The sequence below is a fragment of the Podarcis erhardii genome (assembly GCF_964252035.2).
Source record: "Podarcis erhardii genome assembly, chromosome: 5".
Taxonomy (NCBI): domain Eukaryota; kingdom Metazoa; phylum Chordata; class Lepidosauria; order Squamata; family Lacertidae; genus Podarcis; species Podarcis erhardii.
The window spans coordinates 59,773,713-59,796,546 of NC_138509.1; the positions used below are offsets into that span (position 1 = coordinate 59,773,713).

A 22,834-nucleotide genomic window follows, 5' to 3' on the forward strand; every position below is an offset into this window, starting at 1 on the left:
CTGGGTCCACTGCAAACGTCCTGAGGCATGGACTCACTTAAGTGTCTAGATATGGGTAGGATGCTACAAGTGCAGTACTTTTGGGTTCCAAGTCATTCACTTGGAAGCATTAGTCCTTCTGACACTTCCCTAAAGCCAAGGTTCATTCTCTCCCTTCCTGTGCCAATACTATGTTTATTTTCATTCTCAATGACGGGTATCAAAAAAGAGGTCACTGTTGCCACAGAAATGCTACTAAACTAAATATCAGATTGTACTCCCAACTTTTTTTATGCCAAGGCTCCTGTGCTTTTAACCATTATACAAGAGCACAAATCTACCAGCATGGAAATGTGAAATACTCTGCCAAGAGACATTCAGCAGGCACTTTCTGTCTCAACTTTTAAACGCCTGTTGAAAGCTTTTTATTTTATCAAGCTTATGTAGGCAATTAAGGGTGTAGTTTTTCCAGAATACTCAGCCAATTCCTGACTTTGACTTTTAAATGCGCTTTTGTTGTAAGCTTTTAGGTAAATGAATAGCGGTTTTAAAATATTGGAAAATACTGGAAATGGAAAAACTCGTGTTCCCTTTTCGCCAGTTAAAGCTACTTGACACAGGCCCTGCAAAGGAAAGAAAAAAGATGGTAAACATCCCCAATTGAAGAGCAGCAGGCTAACGGCGATCACCGATTTCCCTCAGCATCTTTTCCTACTTCTGCCATTTACCACTGCTGCCCACACAACCCATGCCTGCGCTTTCCTTTTCCTGTGAGAAGATATGAGTGGAAGCTACTGCCTCGAGGAAGAAAAGGCCCTCTGGCAAGGAAGAGGCACAGCCTCGGTGCCCAGTCCAGCCTCAGCGCCTTTGATAAAATGGGGACTGAATCCGGTCAGCACCAATTGCTTCAAAATGGCGACAGAAGACCCGAAAGGGTCCCCACCCCCCGCCATATGTTTTTAAGCTCTCTCAATAGGACGCCGCAATAATTTTTTGCCGGAAGAAAAACCGCCCCAACTGAACGACACTGTAGGCCGCGCCGGCCTTTTCCCAGAGAGGTAGGTAAGGTAACGGTATTTTTGCTTCGGTCTTTGGCTATGACGTCATCCGTCGGCGCCAGCCAGGCCCCCCTTTCAAGATGGCGGAAGGAAGCGCCCGCCGACCCGGAAGCGTTATTTTCGGAGGGTGAGGAAAATGGCGTGGAGTTGCTGTGCCCGAGTCTGGGTTAGACAGGAGTTATGGGGTGGTAGTGGAATCCGGACACACAGGTAAGGAATGAGGCGGAGCTGCTACCCATAGGAGGAGGGCGGTGGGGTTCAGAGGAAGGGGCTGGGGGTGGGTGAGGTGGTGTGCTGCTGCGGGTATCGAGGAGTTCGCTGCGAGGGTGTGCCTGGGAGAGCGGTGGGGTTGTCAACTTTGCCGCTCGGCTTTTCCAGGAGTCTTTTATTTTAAAAAAGAAATACGGCACCCAGAACGATGGGTAGGATCCAGTTCCTGTGCTTCTCTTTCCACCCTCCCTGATCGAGGGCGAGGAAGAGGGAAAGCCTGTAGTAAAGGAGTGGCTGTGGATGAGGGAAGTACGATGCCACCAGTCACTGGTCCAGCAGTTACTTAGCCTCTCCTTATTCCGACGGATTGGAGAAAGAGAGTTGGGTGTGTCAATGGCACAACGGTGCATTGGTAGACAAATGGACTGAAATAGCTTCGCAGAGTCTAGCACAAAATGAAAATATAAGATTTCCTTGGTAGCACCTTGATAATAATTACTTATTCGTTAAACTTACATCCCTTCTACCAAATGATGCTTAAGGTGCCTAACAGCAATGATACAAATATAACAACAACAACAGTAATTAATAATAATAATATCCAAAGTGAGAACCATAAACAAAATCGTTTATTGTTCTGATATCCAGTCCCATCTGACAAATCATGATTCTGAAACTACAATTTGAAGCTTTTTGAAAAGTTTCAATTGATATTCCTACTGAAATTACAAAACATGGCTTAAGTGTTTCTTTTTTCTCACAAGCTGCTGTTTGGGATAACATCTAGGGATGATTAGGAAAAGGAGAATAAGACAGAAACTGTACTTTGCCTATATAGGCAGAACACAAAGTATCGTTTGGGTTCCTAAACTACTGTTAGTACAGTGGTACCTTGGGTTACATACGCTTCAGGTTACAGACTCCACTAACCCAGAAATAGTACCTTGGGTTAAGAGCTTTGCTTCAGGATGAGAACAGAAATTGTGCTCCGGCGGCGTGGCAGCAGCAGAAGGCCCCATTAGCTAAAGTGGTGCTTCAGGTTAAGAACAGTTTCAGGTTAAGAACGGACCTCCGGAACGAATTAAGTACTTAACCCGAGGTACCACTGTACAACATCATAGTTTAGTGTTATATCTGAAGTGGCCTAAAACAACCATGTAAGCTGCAAAACAAGTTGACAAAAGATCATAATACTTTGGAGTGGTGAGAAGGTGCTTTTGGTTTCTCTTAATCTGGTGTTTCTGAATAAGAAACTGGTATTTCTTAACATTTTGGAAACATTTAGAATGAGTCCACTTTGTGTTCCATATGTATTTACTTTTAGAAATACCCTATATACACAACAAAGAAATGGATTCAGAAGACCAGCACAGAAGAGTGATCCGCAAACACCAAACCCAAAAACTGGTATTAAGCCACAGAAAAGTAGTTTGTCTCCTCCAGCCTATCAAGAATCTTCCCGTTCAGTAAAAATCCTTGTGAAGCCATTCTTCTTTACAATTGGGGTAATAATTGTTTGATATTGCAGATAATGTGTCACAGTCCGTATGTAATTAACAAAAACTGGTTTTTTTAGTGGTAAGCTACAGAATTTTCATATAGAACAGGGATTATATAGAGGTGGGGTTTTGGCAGGCAGACCCATTGCAGCACCATGACAGCTGAAGATATGTTTATCAAATTTTTCTAATCTGTAGAACAATTAAAGTATTGGGATCCATGTCCATATAATGCCTGAGTAAGAAGAACAGGGCTGCCCACATTCCCATCCCTACCCACTGTTTCTTTCTGAACACCGTAGGTCTGAATGGGGCTTCTACCCATGTTCACTTAAATGTGAGTGGAAACATCTGTGTAGTACAAAATCCTGCTTTATCAAGATTCCCATCATGTTCTATTCACTTTAAAGCAAACACAAGTAGATAGACCTCAAATGTTTTCTGGTCAATCTGAGAAGTTTGAAAACAGGTGGTCGGGGCCAGCTTTTGCAGTGATATTGGGAGCAGACCCACCATGTGCAGCCCCATGCCTCCTGTATATATAGATAGTTCCTATTTAGGCATAACACCCAAATTAAAGCATTTAATAGAAGTTGTATTTCCAATCTAAAGACTCCAAAAGCTATGTAGGGAATAGAGATCAAATATTATTGGTATTGTATGACTGTAGAGGTCATGCCATACAATGAGTTAACAGTCTTCTGGTGCTAATTTGAATGCTTATGGTAACAAATTATCTGAATTATGTGTTACCTGAAACCTTAATTAAATATATTAGTTTTCAGGCTGTGCTTTTGGATCAGCTGCTATTTGGCAATATGAACACCTCAAATCCAAGGTTCAGAACTATTTTGAAGATAGTCGAGCAGACTGGATGGATAAGGTGCGACCACAAAAAGGGATGGACTTCAGAAGGCAGGTATTTTGGGCACTAATTATAATTTTACTATTGAAACTATTGTACATGATGACTGAATTTTTTTCTATTGTGCCTCACCTTGCAAAGCCTTATGGATATTATCGTACTTTTCTTGACAAATCTCAAGGAAAAGCCCATGAGGTGTGTGTGTATATATATATATATATAAAATATGTTCAATAGTAAGAGAAAAATTATGAATGTTAAAGTTGTGCGACTCAGCCATCATTAATAAGATAACATCTTTGGGTTAAAGAAGGATGGTAAGAAATAACATTTTTAATTAGAGATGGAGTCAATTCATTAGCACTTTTTTCATTTATTTGGAAGATTCTTTCACAAACTCGAAACATACCAGTTGAATATAGCTAATCACAATGTTTACCATATGCAATCCAGAGGTAAATTGATATAAAAATATGTATATTAGGAAAATGCATCACTTAGAAATCAGTCATAAAAAGGAACAAATCCTTATTTACTGCATGGATATAGTATTTAGATTTGTTACGGATAAGAGTTATCTCTGTACCCACTTTTCTTTATGGCCCTGCCCATTGTTGGCAGTTTACCCACAAGGTAATGTTACCCTTATGTTAAAAAAGGTTCCTAGCCTTGGTTTACACTAACTAGAGAGGAGTGCGGTTAACTTTTGAAAATAGGTGTTTGTTACCTATGCATAATTACAGTTTTCTAAGAAAAGTTCTGGGATAGAATATTCTTCTTTTGTTTTGTAAATTTGATTTCTTCAAATTTGTGTATTGAAAATACTAAATTGCATATTAATGAGTTTAATATCCATTGTCTTGAGATACTGTATATATTGGATCAGGCCAGATTAAGACTGCTTATTTTCTTTCAGGTTAACCAGTGGTGGAATAGTCTGAGCAACGGGCAACGTACTGTGTCAGGTTTGTGTTAGATTACAAGTATTAGACATTCTCAGGAAGAGAAATATGGCAAACAGGTACAGTATGTCACTAGATAGCTTTGATAACATGCTTACAAGTTGTTAAACCTAAGGCAGTCTTTTCCACCTATGTGTTTAGTTTGCTCCACTACATTATATATTTTGGCCTAACATTATGTAATATTGCTCCCTAACGTAGAGGAATGCAGTGCAGTTTTATGCTCAGATTATTCCTCCTAGAGCAAGGATGGAGAACCTGTGGCCTTCCTGATGTTGTTGGACTCCCAACAGTCCCAGCCTGTATGGCCATAGATGATGAAGGCCAGACATTTCTCACCCCTGTTCTAGAAGGTTGAAGACCCATGCCTATTGCTTTCCGTAAGACTTTCTCCATGATTATGGCTCTGTCACACAAGATTGTTTCCTGCATAGAAGCTGGTTCTGTTACTGGAAAGTTGTAACAGAATGTCAAAAATAGTTTGCTTACTACTTAGTAAATGTTTTAATATAATTATGATACAGTGGAACCTTGAGCTTCTCAGAAGCCGAACGTTTCAGAACTCGAACACCAAAAACCCGGAAGTAATAGCTTCCATTTTCAAACGGCTTCTGGGGTGTTTCCCCCCCCTTTTTCTCCATTGACTTCACTGACCGCCCTTTGCGCCTTGGTCGTCAAACGTTTCAGAAGTCAAACAGTCTTCCGGAATGGATTACGTTTGACAACCAAGGTTCCACTGTAATGTGTTATTGGGGACTGAGAAACTGATATTTCATGAAGAATACAGGGTTTACATTTTTATTTCCACTCTCTATTCTTCATCAGTAAGAAAAAAAATTAAGGGTGGATTACAGTTCATTAGTATTTTGTAGGCAACTTTTGAAAAGTCTCATATGAAAGCAAAAATACAAGTAGTCTTTAAAGAATGTTTGAGCACAATTATTTGTGACCTGAATGATTACTGGGTTGCATCCAAGGCATGGGGGGAAAGGAATTGCTTGATGGGCCAAGTCCTTACCTGCAGGTCAACTCTGACAGTGCATTGCTTCAGTCACCTGATGTCATGATGACCCCAGGTAACCCATTTTCCTTTGCCCTCATGGTTTGGTTTCAGAACACATGGGCAATGGCACAGCTTTTTGCAAGTGTCAGTAAACAGTTCATTGTGGATGCTTACAAAGCCCAGTGCAGTTTGATTTCAATTAATCACCATCATCATTAGTGCTTGAGTAGTAGTAGTAGTAGTAGTAGTAGTAGTAGTTTATTTGTACCCTTCCCATCTCACTGAGATGCTCCAGCCACTCCGGGCAGCTTCCAACAAATATAAAAACATAATAAAACATCAAACATTAAATACTGCCCTATACAGGGCTACCTTCAGATATCTTCCGGGTTTTGTGAATTGTGTTGGATGGACAGTGCAATTTTGGCTTTGTTTTGTTCCTGAAAATATTCTTTTCAGAAATATATATTTCTAGACTTCCCTTCATCCATTTGGACATGTATGTGGGCAGGAATAAAGCTATTCATACAAATACAATAGAACCATGAAACTGCAGCATTACCAACAAACTAGCAAAGTCAAAGGCAGCAGTAACAACTTTATAAAGCAGAGTAAACATAAACACGTGCATTGTCTGAGAAAAAAAATATATTTCACCTGAACCTTGAAGGGTTGTAATGTTGGTGCCAGACATCTCTTTCTGGGGCAGAGAGAAAATCCACTTGAAAATAACGGTTTTGTGGTACTTGGGGTTACAATAACTTATTTGTGGGTTGTATACATTATATATTAGAATGCTTTCACTACTTGTTTTGTCACTACACTTTTCTTGTTAAATCCATAGGCATTATAGCTGCAAACGTCTTTGTATTCTGTTTATGGAGGATACCCTCTTTGCAACGAGTAATGCTTACATATTTCACATCGAATCCAACTTCTCGTAAGTGTGCATTAAAATACATGTAAAATTGTGCAAGATTTTGTTTTGTTTGGGGGCTGTGGATTGACCACCTGATTTAAGGAAATACCAAGCAAATTGTCCATCCCAAATTAATTGTATTGTGGAAACCAAACTAATGAAACAATTTACCTGCATAAATATTTTTAGCGTCATGTAAATATCTTACAGAAGTAGAATGTCTTCTTACTTTGTAATACACTCAGTTCTAAACTAGACAGGGAAAGAAGATGATGGTCAAATATGCTGAAAGAGCCTTGAAAAACATGCCAGGCAAATACACCAGCTGTAGAAAACACAAAAATATCTAGGTTTTTCAACACTTCAAAGTAGTTTACTATAAGCTAATCTGTGACAATATATACTAGTTGCAGAAAGATGGGATAAAATTCAGATTCTCAATTAAAATTCTGGTGTTTTCTTTCCTTCATAATTTGTAAAACCTTGCCTAACAGTGCATTAGAAGTGAGGGGAATCTTAGTTAATTGTTTCCTCTGTATTCACTTGTCCTATCTGTGATCAGTTCAATGTTATGTATGGTGTAATGTTTCATTGTTTTTTGCTGTTGAGGAGTCCCATCTCCTAAGAAGTGGATGATTAAGATTTATTTAGCTACTGTTCATTTTCACCCTTCTCAAATAAAGCACTAAACTGTTAGGGAAAAAGTGTTCCATGCTGTATAAACACGTTAAATATTTCTATGCGCATGCCAAAATCTACAGTGGAGGGAAAGCTATAAAAGTCAGTGTACAAGTGTGACCTAAGAGGCACACTGCAGGCAAAAATGTTAAGGTAATCTTTTTAAAATTATGATTAAAGAGTGGTGGGCTCTTCTGAGAAGTAAAACAATGTGCAAAAACATAATGCTTAATGATTTTGAAAACCCAATGATGACTATGTTTTTTCTTGCTAGAAGTTCCATTCTAATAGTTCAACTTGTAAACTGTGAATGGAGAGATGAAATGCTAAAATAGTCTTAACAGCTGTTTTCTTCTTTTTGCCCTAGGAGTTGTGTGCTCTCCCATGTTGCTATCTGCATTTAGTCATTTCTCATTTCTACACATGGCAGCCAACATGTATGTTCTGTGGAGCTTCTCAACCAGTATAGTCTCTCTTCTGGGACGTGAACAATTCATGGCAGCGTACCTTTCTGCAGGTAAAAAGCCTTCCTTGGTTATCTCTTTATGGCAGGCACCCCCAAACTCGGCCCTCCAGATGTTTTGGGACTACAACTCCAATCATCCCTAGCTAAGAGAAGCAGTGGTCAAAGATGATGGGAATTGTAGTCCCAAAACATCTAGAGGGCTGAGTTTGGGGATGCCTGATTTATGGGCTCCTAAGATGATTTAAAACTTGTCTTTGACTTGCACTGAAGTTGCTTTTATTATGTGTTATGAACATTCTTTGGTCATTGGAGAGAAGCTGGCATTCATCAATACAATCCTCTTCAAAACATGTCTGGATGAATTCTAAAGTAATTAAATGATGAGCTTCCCAAGCAGTATTCTGTGAGCCAGTATGAGTACTGTCCTAGGCCCAGGATCAAGGGGCCAGTTACTAGGATTGGGTTTTTTGGTCCATTAACCACCTTAATCTAAGGTGGGCCACCTTTGAGGCACCACCACCATTTTAATTTAGAGGTCCTTTTAATAGTTGTTTGGGGGTGAATTTTTCACAGACTTAGCTTTCCTAAATTAGGTAGGAGAAGTTACCCTTGCTAAAATGTTATAGTTCATGGAAATATAGAAGAAGTACTATTACATATTAAAATAAATAAAAATAAATAAAAATAAATAAAAGGTAAATGACTTCTTTCTTGGCTTAGGCATAGATCATGCTTCAGAGCCCCAGAGCAAACTACAAGAAAGAAGATTCCACCTAAACATTAGGAAGAACTTCCTGACAGTAAGAGCTGTTTGACAGTGGAATTTGCTGCCAAGGAGTGTGGTGGAGTCTCCTTCTTTGGAGGTCTTTAAGCAGAGGCTTGACAACCATATGTCAGGAGTGCTCTGATGGTGTTTCCTGCTGGGGAGGGGGTTGGATTCGATGGCCCTTGTGGTCTCTTCCAACTCTATGATTCTATGAAAAAACTAAGGAGAAGTGAACCGCTTCTGAAGCTATTTGTCTCAATGCCATAAATCAGTCCAATTTTGGAGACTCTATTCTGGATGAACCTGTGTCTGCCTTAAGAATTGCATGTTCCTCTGTAGGGCAGTCCATTGTGCTGTGAAAGCCATAGGTTTAATGAAACAAATGAAACTAGGACAGTAAAATAAGAATATTTAAATGTTTCATGTCCCTCACTGAATCCGTGCTTCTGACAACATTATTATTTTTCTAGGGGTTTTTTCCACATTTGTGAGTTATTTTTGCAAAACAGTCACAGGAAGATTTGGATCATCGCTTGGAGCAGTAAGTCCTACTGAGTACAAACCAATCTGTCTGTTGTGAAAGACTGGTTTGGAGCACATTGTTTTCTGTTTTCAGAAGTCAAGTTATTTTTGGGGAAAAGCTACAGTGGAGAGTAGGTTAGAAATCTAATGAAATATTTGGGGAGGTGGGGTCGGTCTATAAGCTTCACCCCAGCAAAAGTTACTTAGTTAACTGTTTCCCCCCACTGTTTAGATCCGTGGTTCCCAACGTGGGGCACATGCCCCACAAAGGGGCAATTTGATTTTTAAGGGGGGCAGTTCGATAATGAGTTAGACCAAGTTAATGGCTTTCTCCACATGAATAGGAGTTCACTTTTTGAATAATAAGAATTATATGTCAAGGGGGATGGGGGGGGGCATCAGGATTTTAGAGATGTTTAGGTGGGGCATGGCCAAAAAAAAAAGGTTGGGAGCCACTGGGTTAAATCTATTTCCAGCTTGTCTTCCATTTAAACACTTATTTGGAAACAAGTCCCATGGATTTCAATTAGACTCCTAACTAGCTTTTTAGGATTATAGTTTTACTGTCATATTTCTGTGGCCTTATTCTGAATTAAGTCACAATATCAATAGGACTTAATTCACAGCAAAACAACTCATTTCCACTGCAGTTTTTATCCCCAAGTACATTTTTACTTGGGGAGTAAGTTTCATAGAACTCATTGGCACTGTCTTCTGAGTAAAACATGAATGAACTTGTCAATATCAGGAATAAGTTGGGTATGTTATATCAGATTGTATTGTTTTCACGTTAATATTTTCTGTCTTGAATATCAGAAAGATTTATTCACAGACAGGAAATAGTCTATGCTTTCTTAAAGGGAAGGGATTTGCCACAGGCCCTTTCATTGAAAGAATTCTTTTAAAATAGCTGTAGTGTTTGGGTGACATTCAACTAAGTTATATGCAGGGCAGACACATTAAGCCTATCAATATCAATTTGTCTATTCTGAATAGAACTTTGTTGGATATCATCCTTTGTTTTTAGTATTTCTCTTAACTTTTAGGGTCTTTGCAGCTGGCATAGCTGAGAACCTGCTGCCTCCATTTCCACATCTTATTGGTAACAGTTAATGACCATTGTGAACCTAACTGTTTTTGGCAAAAAAATTAAGAGTAACTCACTTCTGTTGAACATTTGGTCAAGATAAGCAGTAATCTTTTCTGACTTCAACAGAAATTCAATTCTAAATAGAATTATTATTATATTTTGCTTTTGTATTTTGCATTTTTATTGCCAATTAGCCAATTTTAATTTTTGCTTGTATTCTAGTCGGGTGCTATAATGATGGTCCTTGCAGCAGTATGTACGAAGATGCCAGAAGCCAGGCTAGCCATAATATTCCTTCCAATGTTCACATTTACAGCTGGAAATGTAAGTGACTTGAAAGAACTGAAGCAACTTCTCTCCTCTGTTGCTACCTGTTTTTGTCTCATGGGCTTAACTTTTAAAAAGACACAACAGAAAAGGAAAAAGGGGTAAGAAGGGAAAATGAAAACAATAGAACTCAGACACTTATTGCTAAACATTACATAGTGATTCTTATAATGACCATCTACTTCAGGGAGGGGAGGAACTAGGGTTGCCATATTTCAAAAAGTGAAAATCGTGATTTCCAGGAAACAGAACAACTCTGCATCCAGTTTTCCTCTTCTGCAACTAGATGGAATGGCTGCTGTCAGGTGATGGGTAAGGAGGGTCCCCAAAGGAGCTATTCTCTCAGCAGAGCTGGTGGAGTGGGTCTTCTAATTTACCAATACAGAACTGAGGCTTGGGAGAGAATTACCGTATTGGCCTGAATACGCATCCACAAATAAGCTGCACATTTAAAATTCAAGGCTTATTTGCAGGTGCCAAACCGGGGTCGGGGGAGGCTGCCCGCTGCTGCCCCTGCATTCCTGGGCTGCTTCCTTGGGGAGAGGGGAGCCATACGGTAAGCTCACAAATATAAGCCACACTTTTTCCAAGTTAAAGTGTGGCTTATATTCAGGCCAATATGGTACATTCTCAAAGTTGCTCAATATATCCACAGTAGAGATGGGGCTTTAACGCAAATCCAGCTACAACCCTCATCCTTGTTCTCATTGACTAGGCATGACTAAATGGGATTAATGAATGTGGACTAGATTCATTTTATTATTGTTGGAGCTGCTGAAACATGAAGGCAATGTTGCTGTTGTGTGTGTTTTTTGCCAATGCTGTACTTGTTTACTGATTTCTAGGCTTTAAAAGCCATTATTGCACTGGACACGGCTGGACTTATTTTGGGTTGGAAGTTTTTTGACCATGCTGCACACGTTGGAGGGGCTCTCTTTGGCATGTAAGTTTTTGTACTGTGCTAGTACTATGAGAGTGATGCTTCAGTGTGTTGTAGTTTGTTTGTCTTTTATTTATTTAAACTAGCCCTGTAAAATTTCTATGAGAAGTGTTTTTGGCCCAAATGGCTTCATGACATATACCTATAATGTGTTCTGTGAAAGAATTTCAGTTGAAGTTATGTGTTTGTTGCTTTTTAGGTGGTATGTAACGTACGGGCATAATCTAATATGGAAGAATAGAGAACCGGTGGTGAAGGCATGGCACACAATAAGGACTTGGAGACCAAATAAATGAGGTGGGGCTCGCAACTGGCGCTTTTTTGAAGAAACTTGTACAGAAATGGCGTGCTGCTTTGAAGACTGGAAAGTGGATTGGTGGTTACATTACTTACACAGTAATGGGATCTTCAGTTCTAAATGTGGTAACCCACGCTCAAAAATAAATGCATTTATTGACAAACACATAACCAAATAGAAAACAATAAAGATTTGTATCTCATTGCTTTATTAAGAGAGTCTGTATTTTTCCTCTGGCTATTTTGGAGCAAAAAAAACATTTGATCAGTTGCCTGATAGCTTCTCATTTAGAAAAAAAATAATATTAAGATGCCAACAGTTCTAGTAAGATCCTGATACTACAGAGCTCTGGTTAAGAAACTGCTTTATCATTCTCCTTGTCTTAATCTGCAATGATGTTTGATATTATTAGGCATATATAAACACAAATCACGTCCACTGTGCATGCCCTTCCATTCACAGCCCAGACATCCTGCAGCAAATGCATTTGTACTACTCCTCCCCACCCCACATATTTGAAAGAGGCCATAGCTTAGTTGTAGAACACAGCTCTGTGTGCGCATAGAGTGGGGAATTCAGATTTACTGACCTATTAAAATTGTAGAGATAGTATAGCAGGAAGTTTAGACACCTTTTCCCCATAACTTTCCCCCATAACTTTGAAATAATGAGGCTTTTGTATTTGATTAATTTTATTGTGTTAGCAATAACCTAAATATTTAGCAATTACGGTACCTAAATTTATTTATTTCTAAAGCTAAGCTATGTAAAAGTTTTGCTGCTGGCAATAAACACAATTTCCTTCTGAACCCTACTGTTTGAAATAAAGCAACAGAATGCCTTCTGCATGGTTGATCTATAGCTTTTTAAAAAAGTCAAACCAGTTTTAAATAAGTATGAATGGACAAAAAGCTGCCAAGGCTGTGCTTAGTGAGGATTAGCATAGGATTGGATCCAGTTGCCTGTCTGTAAATGAAGTTACCCCTTCCACTTGTAGAAAGGGCTGAGATCCAAAGACTTTTGCTGTGGGGAAGGGTGATTTTCACCAATTTTCCTAGCAGTTTCAAGCACTACCTCCCAAGGAAGGAAAATTAGGAATGGGTCTGCTCATGGGAATTCTGGATTCAGCCATTTGCTACAGACATGGTCCACTCAAGCTATTAAATTGGCTTCAAAGACATCATTACTCCCTTGAAGATGTCCTCATTCTTTGAGCATACAGTGGTACCTCGGGTTAAGAACTTAATTAGTTCCGGAGGTCTGTTCTTAACCTGAAACTGTTCTTAACCTGAAGCACCACTTTAGCCAATGGGGCCTCCAGTGCCGCCGCTATGCAATTTCTGTTCTCATCCTGAAGCAAAGTTCTTAACCCGAGGTACTATTTCTGGGTTAGCGGAGTCTGTAACCTGAAGCGTATGTAACCCGAGGTACCACTGTAAAGGATTTAAGAAGATGTTTATTGAAAGAGCGATTTTGATTGTAAACTGCCTTGAATACTTGTTAGAAGGGCAGGGTATAATTGTAGATGATAGCAACAACATGAAGTTAAAACAGTATTGAGCATGCACCTGTGTCTGTAATTCTTTCCCCATATTGGTAGTCTGATCCCAGTTTTATTTGTGATCCTACTGTGGTATAAAATGAAACCAGTGCAACATATTGAAAAGGAGTCCTGCATTCTAAATGGGTTGGATTCGAAAGTGCTTTTTTGACAAAGGGGATTTTTGTTGTTCTGACATGAGGCAAGATCCAGCACTGAACTGAAATCCAAAGGCGTGCTTGTATTTGCACAAGGCATTCCACTAGTTCTTACACAACAGTTCACAAAACAGCACTATGCCAGAACTTCTTTTGCTCATGCATCTCTGGTTCCAAGCCAGCATTATTATTCTGTTTATCTTGAAGTATGATGTTTTTATTTAACAGTATCACATAGCACATTGACCAGGGATATCCACTTTTAAAACAGGCATCTTTTAATTAATCCTGTATTCTGTGCATTTTTCATTACTTGACTGGAACTAATCTTATAAGAATCAATATCTTGCAGCTGGGAGCATTTTTACAATGGTGAATTTTAATTATGCAACTGATAGTCTCAGTTATATTGCAGCCTTTAGCTGTCTGTAAAGATGCTGACAGCTTTATCCCTTGCATGTTTATATGGAAGTAAGTCCCACTGTGTCTGGGTGGAGCTGGCTCTCAGGAAAGTAGATAATTTCAGCCTGTTTTCCAAAAACAACTTCCACCTTGATTAGTTGCTTTGCTGGGCACTGGAAATGATATTATCTCCTTCACACATGCAAAAGAAAAGTTTGCTTCTAGCATATACTAAGCCGTGTGAACTGTTGTTACATGCAGAGTGTTCGGCATCAGCCACCTTTACTTTTTGCGTGTGTTTGGCAGGCATTCTTATTGGACAGAAGGTGCCTTCTTCCTTGCTTCTAAAAAACAACACTTGTGTACTAAATACACCACTAGAGGAGCAAGCTAAGGAGAGCCTGGACGAAAAGGAATGCTCATCTCAGTGCTTGAGCAGTGCATATTCCTTCAATTTGTACATATGGCCCCAAGTTCTCTTGTGAACATCTGGAAAATATCCTAAAGACCTTGCCTCTTTTCCCTTTTGCTTTGATTCATGATGGGTCACCCTAGCGACTAATCCAACTCCCCCACCCCACCCGCGCCTGATCTAATCACCCCCCCCCCCACCAACTGCCAATCACGGATTGCAGTGGACATGCACTTCCAGCATAATCGAAGCTTTAATAGCATCTCTTTGAAGGCGCGTCGATCTGCATACCGATGGAGCCGGGCTGCCTTCGATTCAAGAGGCAAGCGGTGCAGGGCATTTCCTAGAGAGCGCGCCAAGCCCTTGGAGGGGATGGCACAAAGCTCTGGGACCGGGGCTATGTGTGTGTCGCCCCCACTTCCCTCTTCTCCCCCCTCCCCAGTTCTTTTTGTATCCCTGGCAGATGCTGCTGCATTAAGCTCCTTCTGTCGCGGGGGGGGGGCGGTGATGGTGCACAGGGGCATCACGTGTTTGGCAGCCTTCTAAAGAGGGACTGATATTGACCCAAGTGGGGAGGGGGGGTGGAGAAAGAGAAGAGTGGGGAGGGGGGGAAGCCAGCGAGCAAGCAAGTGGGCAGGAGGAGGTGCTGCTATTGGCAAGCGACGGGGCGAGCTGGGAGCGTTGCTGCGCGCAGGGGGGGGGGGGGAAGCCGCCACTCTTGCTGCAGAACTCCCCCTCCTCTCCCTCTCTTGCTCCCTCCATCTCCTCCCGTCCCCGCATCCGTGCATGGTGGCGCCGCCATGGCTTGGCCCTGCATCAGCCGAGTGTGCTGCCTGGCGCGCTTCTGGAACCAGCTGGACAAGTCGGACCTGGCCGTGCCGCTCACCATCCACAATTACTCCGACATCGACGAGCCGGCCGACGAGGGGACGGACGCGGCCGGCGCCCCGCCGCCGCCTCCGCCTCGGATCCCAACAGGTGGCAGCACCAGCAGCCGCCCCCACCAGACCCACCCGCGGGCGCCCGCCGCCGCCGCCTCGCTGCCCGTCTCGGCGTCCGCCCCGTCGCTGCAGGACGGCCTGGGGGGCGCCAGGAAGCCGTCGAAGAAGACGCGCGGCGGCTACCGGAAAGAGCCCTTCGCCGCCGAGACTCAGTACCAGCAGGATTTCCAAGCGTGGCCGGTGCAGAAGCGGGACGCCCTGCCCTGGATCGGGGAGTACAGGCGGGTGGAAGCCCCCGGGGCGCCCCCCGCCGCCGCCGCCGCCGCCCCGGCCGCCCCTTCCCACGCCGCGATCCCGGGGGGCTCCCACGTGTACGTGCTGCCGGCGGCCGGGCAGGAGGTGGTGGGCAGCAAGTACAGCGGCTTTAAGCAGGTGTGGTCCTCCTCCTCGCCGCCAGGCGGCCCCGAAACCTCATCCTACAGGTAGGTAACGCGCTGAATCGGGGCCGCTGCCGGGGATTCTTTTTGGCGAGGGAGGGGCTCTCTTTCTTAGCAGGGCTGAGCTCCTGCAGAACATTTCCACTTATCCCCTACCCCATCCCTTACACACACAGGGGCCAGAGCTCAGCCCTGGAAGGAATAAAGACGCAAAGAAAAAGGGTGCCCCTGAGCATGTATGGAGCACATTCACTTCATCTTCCTCGCAAAGGGTTAACCGTTTTCTGCAGATAAAGCATTTCTGTGCGGGGGAATAGGAGTAGGGAACCTGCATTTGGTAGGTTTCTGTATTGCATTCATTGCCTGCTTGACCTTATTGCTTTTTTTTTAACATTTCATTTATGTCATTTACACACTCGTTTTTCTGCATATCCTCCAATGAACTAAGGACATGCTTCCATTTCTCCAGTTACATCTTTAGAAGTAGGTTAGGATGAGCAACTGAATGACTGACCCAAGGTTGCCCAGTGAGCTTCATGCCTGGGGGAAATGTTAACCTGGGTCTCTCCAGTCCGGGTACATTCACTTGAAAGGGTAGGGTCCTTGTGGCATCTCAGTGAAGCAACATGCTTCTGTGTGCAGTTGCTGACACATGACAATATATATGCAGGTCCCCCTCCCTCCCACCAACCACATATTTGTTTTTCCGCTATACAGAAGTGCTTTCTGTTAGGCAAAGCACGATACATGCAGTAGTCCAGGTCACCACCACCAAATCTTGGTTCAGGAAGTAAGGCTTTCCAGAACCCAACAAGCTGACAATGGATAAATGGCTCCTCTTATACCGAGAACTCCATAGTACTTTCCAAATCACATTGAAATACTTTCCCAGTTTTTCCCCCATGCACAACCCTAGTCATCCCCATGCCCATTCCTTTTTAAAAAAGCATCCAAACGGCTTAAATATATTGCCTATGAATAAATGTTGCAGCTGCTAACCCCAGTATTTATTTTAAAGGGAGATAGAATTACATAGGATTGTATCCAACTAAGTCATACTCAAGAGTAGACCCACTGAAATCAATTGACAAGTTAGTCAGGTCTTTTCATTGAATCATACAGCTGGAGAGGGTGATCTAGCCCAGCCCCCTGCAATGCAGGAATCCCAGTTAAAAAAAATCCTCACAAATGGCCACCCAACCTCTGCTTAAAAACCTCCAAGGAAGGAGAGTCCACCACCGCCTTCTGAGGTGGCCAGTGGAGCTCTTACTGCCAGAAAGTTCTTTTTATGGGTCTACTCTCTTGAGTATAATAGCTGGATGCAGCTGTCAGTCTGCAAGACTTAATTCCCAAATGCATTGCTCTCCCTCTTCCACTATGATCCACTGGGAAGAATACAAATCACTATTGCATGGAGTATTGAATGAATATATAGGAAACAGATAGCAGAGCATGTTTTTGTCTTTCCTGTTCTTTCTCAGGTGAGCACTTTCTGCCTCTTTCCCAGGTGCTGGGGTCCTATCTCTGCCTTAACTTGCAGAGCTCACCAGCAAGACCTTGTTGCTACAGACAGGGCATCATGCAATCAGTGAGATTATCAGATCAGGCTTTCAAAAAGCCCTGGCTTGACCCAGCCCTTTCTTTTTCTTTTCTTTTTTCCCTTCTGAGTGCAGACAGACTTCCTTCAGACTGGCTCACTGGTTGCTTTCCTGCTCCCCAGATTATTTAACTCTCTGGAAATCTGGCTCTTAAAAACCCCCAAATGCCTTTTAATTTGTTTTTAATCTTGACTCAGCTTGTTCTGGCAAAGAACAGCTGTCCTGTGCACAGCATGGTTTTGTATGCTGGCCAAGCAATTAATAGGATGTCAGTGGTGTATTGATAATGCTAGCTGTTGAATCTGAATCAAGTGTCTCTCTCTAAATAGCAAAGGTGTTCAACTGTTATCAAGGGTACGGAAGGTTAAGGCATTTGCCTGGGAGCAGGTAATGTCTGTAGGTATTCCAATACAAGGCAAGGGACAGAGATTTCAGCACCAGTTCTCTATGCCTTGTTTTTCATTGCTTTCAAAGTGTTTCCTGTTCATTTTATATTAAATACATGTGGATATATAATTGCAGTTTACCTTTTCCAACATTATAAACAAGCTAATTTCATCTACCTCTGAGTAGCAGTGCCCACTTTTTGTACCTTTAGACACCTTTATTTCACTTTACAAATTCATTTTAGGCATGAGTATCGTCCATGGACTGGAGCAAAACGATCAAGGCCTACAAAGACGACACAGGGTTTCATTATTCCAGAGGATCACTTTGTGCAAGAATCCAGCTACAAAGCAGACTTTAAGGTAAATGAACTTTGCAAAATCTTTGAAATGCAGGTGTTTGCTAATGTGAGTAGGACTCAGCCCAGGAAAACAGTAACACATCACGAGGAATGCTTCAACTTTCAAAAAAGTAGCTAACCTATCAAAAGGACCAATGCACCATGATTCAGCAAGGGAGCTCCTCTGCAGATGTGCATCCAGATGTGCACCCCATATTTATTATGGTTCTCATCTGGGCCCCATTGAGCTGGCTAGATGTGTGTTTTTTATGCAGGTAGGGATTCATAACCTAATTTGAAGCTAGAAGTTGGTACCCACAACTAGAGCTGAATTAGGGCCAGGATCTGACAGCTTAAAGTGGTCTATTGCAACTGCAAGAGTTTTTCTGCATAGTCAGTCAGTCAAGTTGGTTAATGAAAGGAGCCAGAAAGGGTATATTGAAAAGAAAACAAATACAAACATGCATTACACTCAATTCATACAGAATTATCATAAGCATCTATTATAACAATAGTTATTTGAAAAATAGTTATTTGAAAAATTGCACCAGTAAGACAGCAGTAATTTCACTCAATTGCTGCCCTAAAGGCTAATCCTTTTGGCTTTAATTCTGCTTGCTATGAGGGCAAACAAGGCTATACATCTCATAATCCCCATGCCATTTAAATGTAATTTTGGCTATAATGGGCACAGAACTAATTCTCCCTGCAGAAAGCCATCTCTTTCTAATATCTGGGAAATCCTCGCTATCTCCAGAATCACAAATACACTGGCACCATTCAAGACTAATCTGGTGACGACCTTCAAGCACCTTTGTAGGCTGTGATTGATATCTTAATACAGAAAAGTCATCCCTGGAGGGCAATGTATTAATTTAGGTAGGTAGCTCTCCATTTTAAAATCATCCTTGAAGAAGGAGAGCTCCTGATGAAATTATATAGCAGCCAGGTCCTGTTTCCATTTAAGGTTCCCCAGTTTGCTTTTAACCAAGGATTTTGCAGCTGACAAAATTCTGGTAGCTAAATCAACTATGCAGAAGGCAAGATTAAGTTTCTAACTGTGGAAGCCCACAGATTATGGATAAGTTTTTGCTTTTCTAGCTTGCTCAAGAAAGCAATGACCCCTTCATTCCACAAATCAGCCTTTCCCAACCTGGTACCCTCCTGGTATTTTGGACTATTAGCTGCCACCAGTTTTGGCCAGCACAGCTATACTAGCTGTGGCTGATGGGTATTCAAACGTCTGGTGGAGATACTGTGAGGCAGTACAAATTTGAAGGTGCTGAGCCCCTGCAGTAACTGATATCTCACCTACCTCTGTCCTTTAACAGACTGATGACTGTGCTGGGGAATAAGCAAAGTGAAGAATATATATAAATTACAGTGGTACCTCAGGTTAAGTACTTAATTCGTTCTGGAGGTCCGTTCTTAACCTGAAACTGTTCTTAACCTGAAGCACCACTTTAGCTAATGGGAGCCTCCTGCTGCCGCCACGCCGCTGGAGCACAATTTCTGTTCTCATCCTGAAGCAAAGTTCTTAACCCGAGGTACTATTTCTGGGTTAGCGGAGTCTGAAACCTGTATGTCACTTGTACACAAGTATGTCACTTGAAGCATATGTAACCTGCAGCGTATGTAACCAGAGGTACCACTGTATTCAGAATTTGTTCAAGGTCCATAGAATTTCTTTCTAGGACCCCATATTTCCATGTTACAGAGGAGCAGAGATATTAATTTAGCAGCAGACACACGGGACATTGTCCACAAGACTTATTTTATTAGTCCTGAATAAATTAAGCATTAGCCAAGGAATGAGACGGTCTGAACTTGAGCCCTAGATGTTTAGATCCAGTATCTCTAGTTTTATCTGGCAGGGGGAAAAACCAATAATTAAATATAAGATATTGATTGACACTAGGGAAATAGGAGCCTTCTCACTGCAGGATTTGCATTTATATTATGAAGCATCATGTTTCTGCTGGTTAAAAGATTGGATAAAGTTGGAGAATACTGAACTGCTAGACTTGGAGGGGTACGGTATTAAATTTTGTTGGCATGCATCTCCATGGTAAAGTAAAGCTAGAATACATGAGAATTTATGAATCACATAATTATGAAAAATATTTATTGAGTTTGGGGAAAATATAAGAACCTGATAGAAAGGAAAACACCTTTATGGCTTTCACCCATTGAAGCAATGGAAAACAGGATTAAAATTCATGGCCTACTATGCTCTTAGGGAAAAAGCTATGGATGGAACCTTTTATCATATGTGGTGGATCTGTAGATTAGTTAAAGAATATTGGGAAATGATATATAATGAATTGGGGGAAAAAAATTCAGAAGACTTTTCCAAAGAGGAATTATTATTCCTCCCTGTTAGGAATAATGAGGTCCCAGGTACCAAGTATGTATGCCACTTCAGCAGCGAGAATCCTATATGCACAAAGATGGAGAGAGGCGAGTGGCAGATGAAATTAATGGTATACGCAGAATTAGCAAGATTTACTAGCAAAATTAGAGAGCAAGAAGAGAAAAGTCTTAAAGAGGAATGGAAGCCATTTGTAGACTACCTAAAAAACCATTGTAAAATGTTAGAACTTTAGTCAGTTTGGAGCAAGCTCAGCAGTTCTAGTTTATAATGAGAAAATGTGAATGTTTAAATAGCTAAAAAAATAGAATATGCAGTAGCAATGGGAAACTTTAGGGAGCCATGGAAGGGTTAGGAAGTCGATGGAATAGAATTATGGATTATAGAATCATAGAATCGTAGAATCATAGAGTTGGAAGAGACCACAAGGGCCATCGAGTCCAACCCCCTGCCAAGCAGGAAACACCATCACAGCACTGATGTAATGTATCTATTCCCTCCATACATTGATGTAATGTATCTATTCCCTCCCCCTCCCCTCCCCCTCCCCTTCCTTTTCTTTCACTTTTTCTTTTATTATTCAGTTCTGTATTTTGTACTCTTATAAATTTATAAATAAATAAAAATAAAAAAGATGTTTGGATCCAGAGGCATTTTATAGAAAAATCAGACCTAGACACTATTAACCAGTACATCTTTAAAAGTCTCAGGATTTTACTTACTTATTTGAAAACTTTTCTAGGCTGCTTTATGTTTAAAATATCCCAATGTGCTATATAAAATTAACAGCATTATAAAAACATGAAACAAGTTAAAACAGGAATGCAGAAAAAAGAGGGTTCTCTGTGGCCACGACTCAGCACTATTAAGACCCATTGATTCAGGAGATCTTCAGAAATATATACTTGCAGTGCTTAACCCATTACTTTAAACAGATCAGGTATAGCTTGGAGGGTTTGTTTCCTAAGGCTCTAAGCTTCTGCATCTGTGCTATTCCTTCAATCAATTTCCACACATCAAGTGAAATTCCAGTTGTGAGGAGGATATTTTGAGTTGACTATGCATTTAAACTCTCAGCCATATTATGAACATGATGTTATGGACGTGATCAGCTATGTCAATGTCATAAGGTGTTGGGATGGGAGATATTTGGGAGAAGGCTCTCGTAGCGGGGTTGAGTTGCTTTACTTCCAATTCTACCCTATCTCCAGCTATCAATAAAAAAACCACTTTTCCTTCAGGGAGGCATCTGAGGAAGAATAAAGTCTGCAATTCTAAACATGGTAAGGGTTTTTCAGGGGTTCTCTTCCCCTTTCCACCTTATTACTGCTTGCATGTTGGCCTTACACAGGCAGAAAGGTCGCCACCAGTTCAAATGTACTTGCAGGAAGCTACCCTTAGTTAATCAAACTTCATATTGTCGACACTGACACTAACTGGCTCTCTCTTCAAACTGTTACCTTCTCCAGCCCCACCTGGAGCCCCTGGGGCTTTTGTGCATGCAAATCATATGCTGTACAGCCCTTTCTGTAGCTCATTTGCCCATCATTGCAGTTGAAAAGATCTGCCCCATCCTGGCCATCCACGTGCAGGGAGTAACATCTGAGCTCTCCTCAGTGAGCTGGTCCAACCAAGTGTGGGGTTTAGCTTTCATGCCTGTGAAAGACACCGAGGATGCCAATCTAAAGGGCTTTTCAGCTGCAGCTGCGGGTGGGCGAATTTCTTTGAACCAGCCCTCGGGCACCTCACTTGAATATAGCCTCCCGTCTTGTCCACAAAGCACAGTTTGTGGCTGTGGAAAAGACTTCTTTCCCCTCAGCCTAATATAAGCACAAATAAAATTCAGCTTCTTGACTCCAAACCTCATTGAATTATGTCACATACCATATTTCTGCAGTGCACAGGCCTTGTATTAATAACAGGGCTGGATTCTGTCTGTAGATCAGTGTATAAACTGGCTGCAGGTCTGACAATAAGAGTATCTTTTGAATAGTGAGAAGACCCTTCAATATTTCCCAGCATGTAGAGCAGAGGTGGGCAAATTGTGGCCTTCCAGATATTGCTAGACTGTAATTTCCACTAGCTATGCTGACTGGGGCTGAAGGAAGCTGGAGTCCATCAATATCTGGAGGAGCATGTCTCTGATACAGCAGGTCCCTTCTTGGTCTTCTTGAAGGGTAGGAACATGGGTACAAAAGCCGTATACTGGGTCAGACAGTTTGCCCAGCTAGTTCAGTACTGTCTACACTGACTGACAGTGATTATTCAAGGTTTCAAACAGGGTGATGCCGGGGATCGAACGTGCAATTTTCTGCATGCAAAACTGATATTCTGCTACAGGTCCACAGCCTGTAACTGGAGCCCACGAAGATGTTCTTGTATGTAGCAATGGACCTAATCATGCGTCTTTCCTTCTCTCCAGATTCCAGAAATGAAGACTAAGTTTTCTCCGAATCCTTCTGCCGTTTTCCAGGCGCCATCTCGCATCCTCAATGTATGAATCTGGATCATGCACATTTCCCATCCAGGCAGCTTGAATGTTAAGGTTGTGAAAATGTACAGCTATGCAACTTTCACGAGTGGTGTTGAGATAAGAACAAGGATTATTAAAAGCAGCTACAGCGAATATCAGAATTTATGCATCTATTATGAACATGTAAATCAAA

At 41.6% G+C, this 22,834-nt stretch overlaps 2 protein-coding genes across 3 annotated transcripts; both read left to right on the plus strand.

The window, feature by feature from the left end:
- Positions 1-1,061: 1,061 nt before the first annotated feature.
- PARL (presenilin associated rhomboid like) lies at positions 1,062-11,792 on the plus strand. The gene is given in 11 exon segments (XM_081863901.1): positions 1,062-1,103; positions 1,105-1,247; positions 2,572-2,752; positions 3,525-3,665; positions 4,528-4,576; positions 6,421-6,516; positions 7,541-7,690; positions 8,876-8,946; positions 10,240-10,341; positions 11,190-11,287; positions 11,484-11,792. Coding segments are annotated over 11 exon segments (1,155 nt in total). The 5' UTR covers positions 1,062-1,076; the 3' UTR covers positions 11,581-11,792.
- Positions 11,793-14,328: 2,536 nt separating this feature from the next.
- On the plus strand, positions 14,329-22,794 carry MAP6D1 (MAP6 domain containing 1). Of its 2 annotated transcripts, XM_081862034.1 has the most exons (4): positions 14,329-15,517; positions 17,702-17,819; positions 21,410-21,451; positions 22,591-22,794. In XM_081862034.1, exons 1-3 carry the CDS (start codon positions 14,895-14,897, stop codon positions 21,419-21,421), a joined length of 753 nt encoding a protein of 250 aa, XP_081718160.1. In that variant the 5' UTR covers positions 14,329-14,894; the 3' UTR covers positions 21,422-21,451; positions 22,591-22,794. The 2 variants fall into 2 exon arrangements, with proteins under 2 accessions (XP_081718160.1, XP_081718159.1); XM_081862033.1 differs by lacking the exon at positions 21,410-21,451 and having other exon boundaries at positions 14,330-15,517.
- The last annotated feature ends 40 nt before the right edge of the window (positions 22,795-22,834 follow it).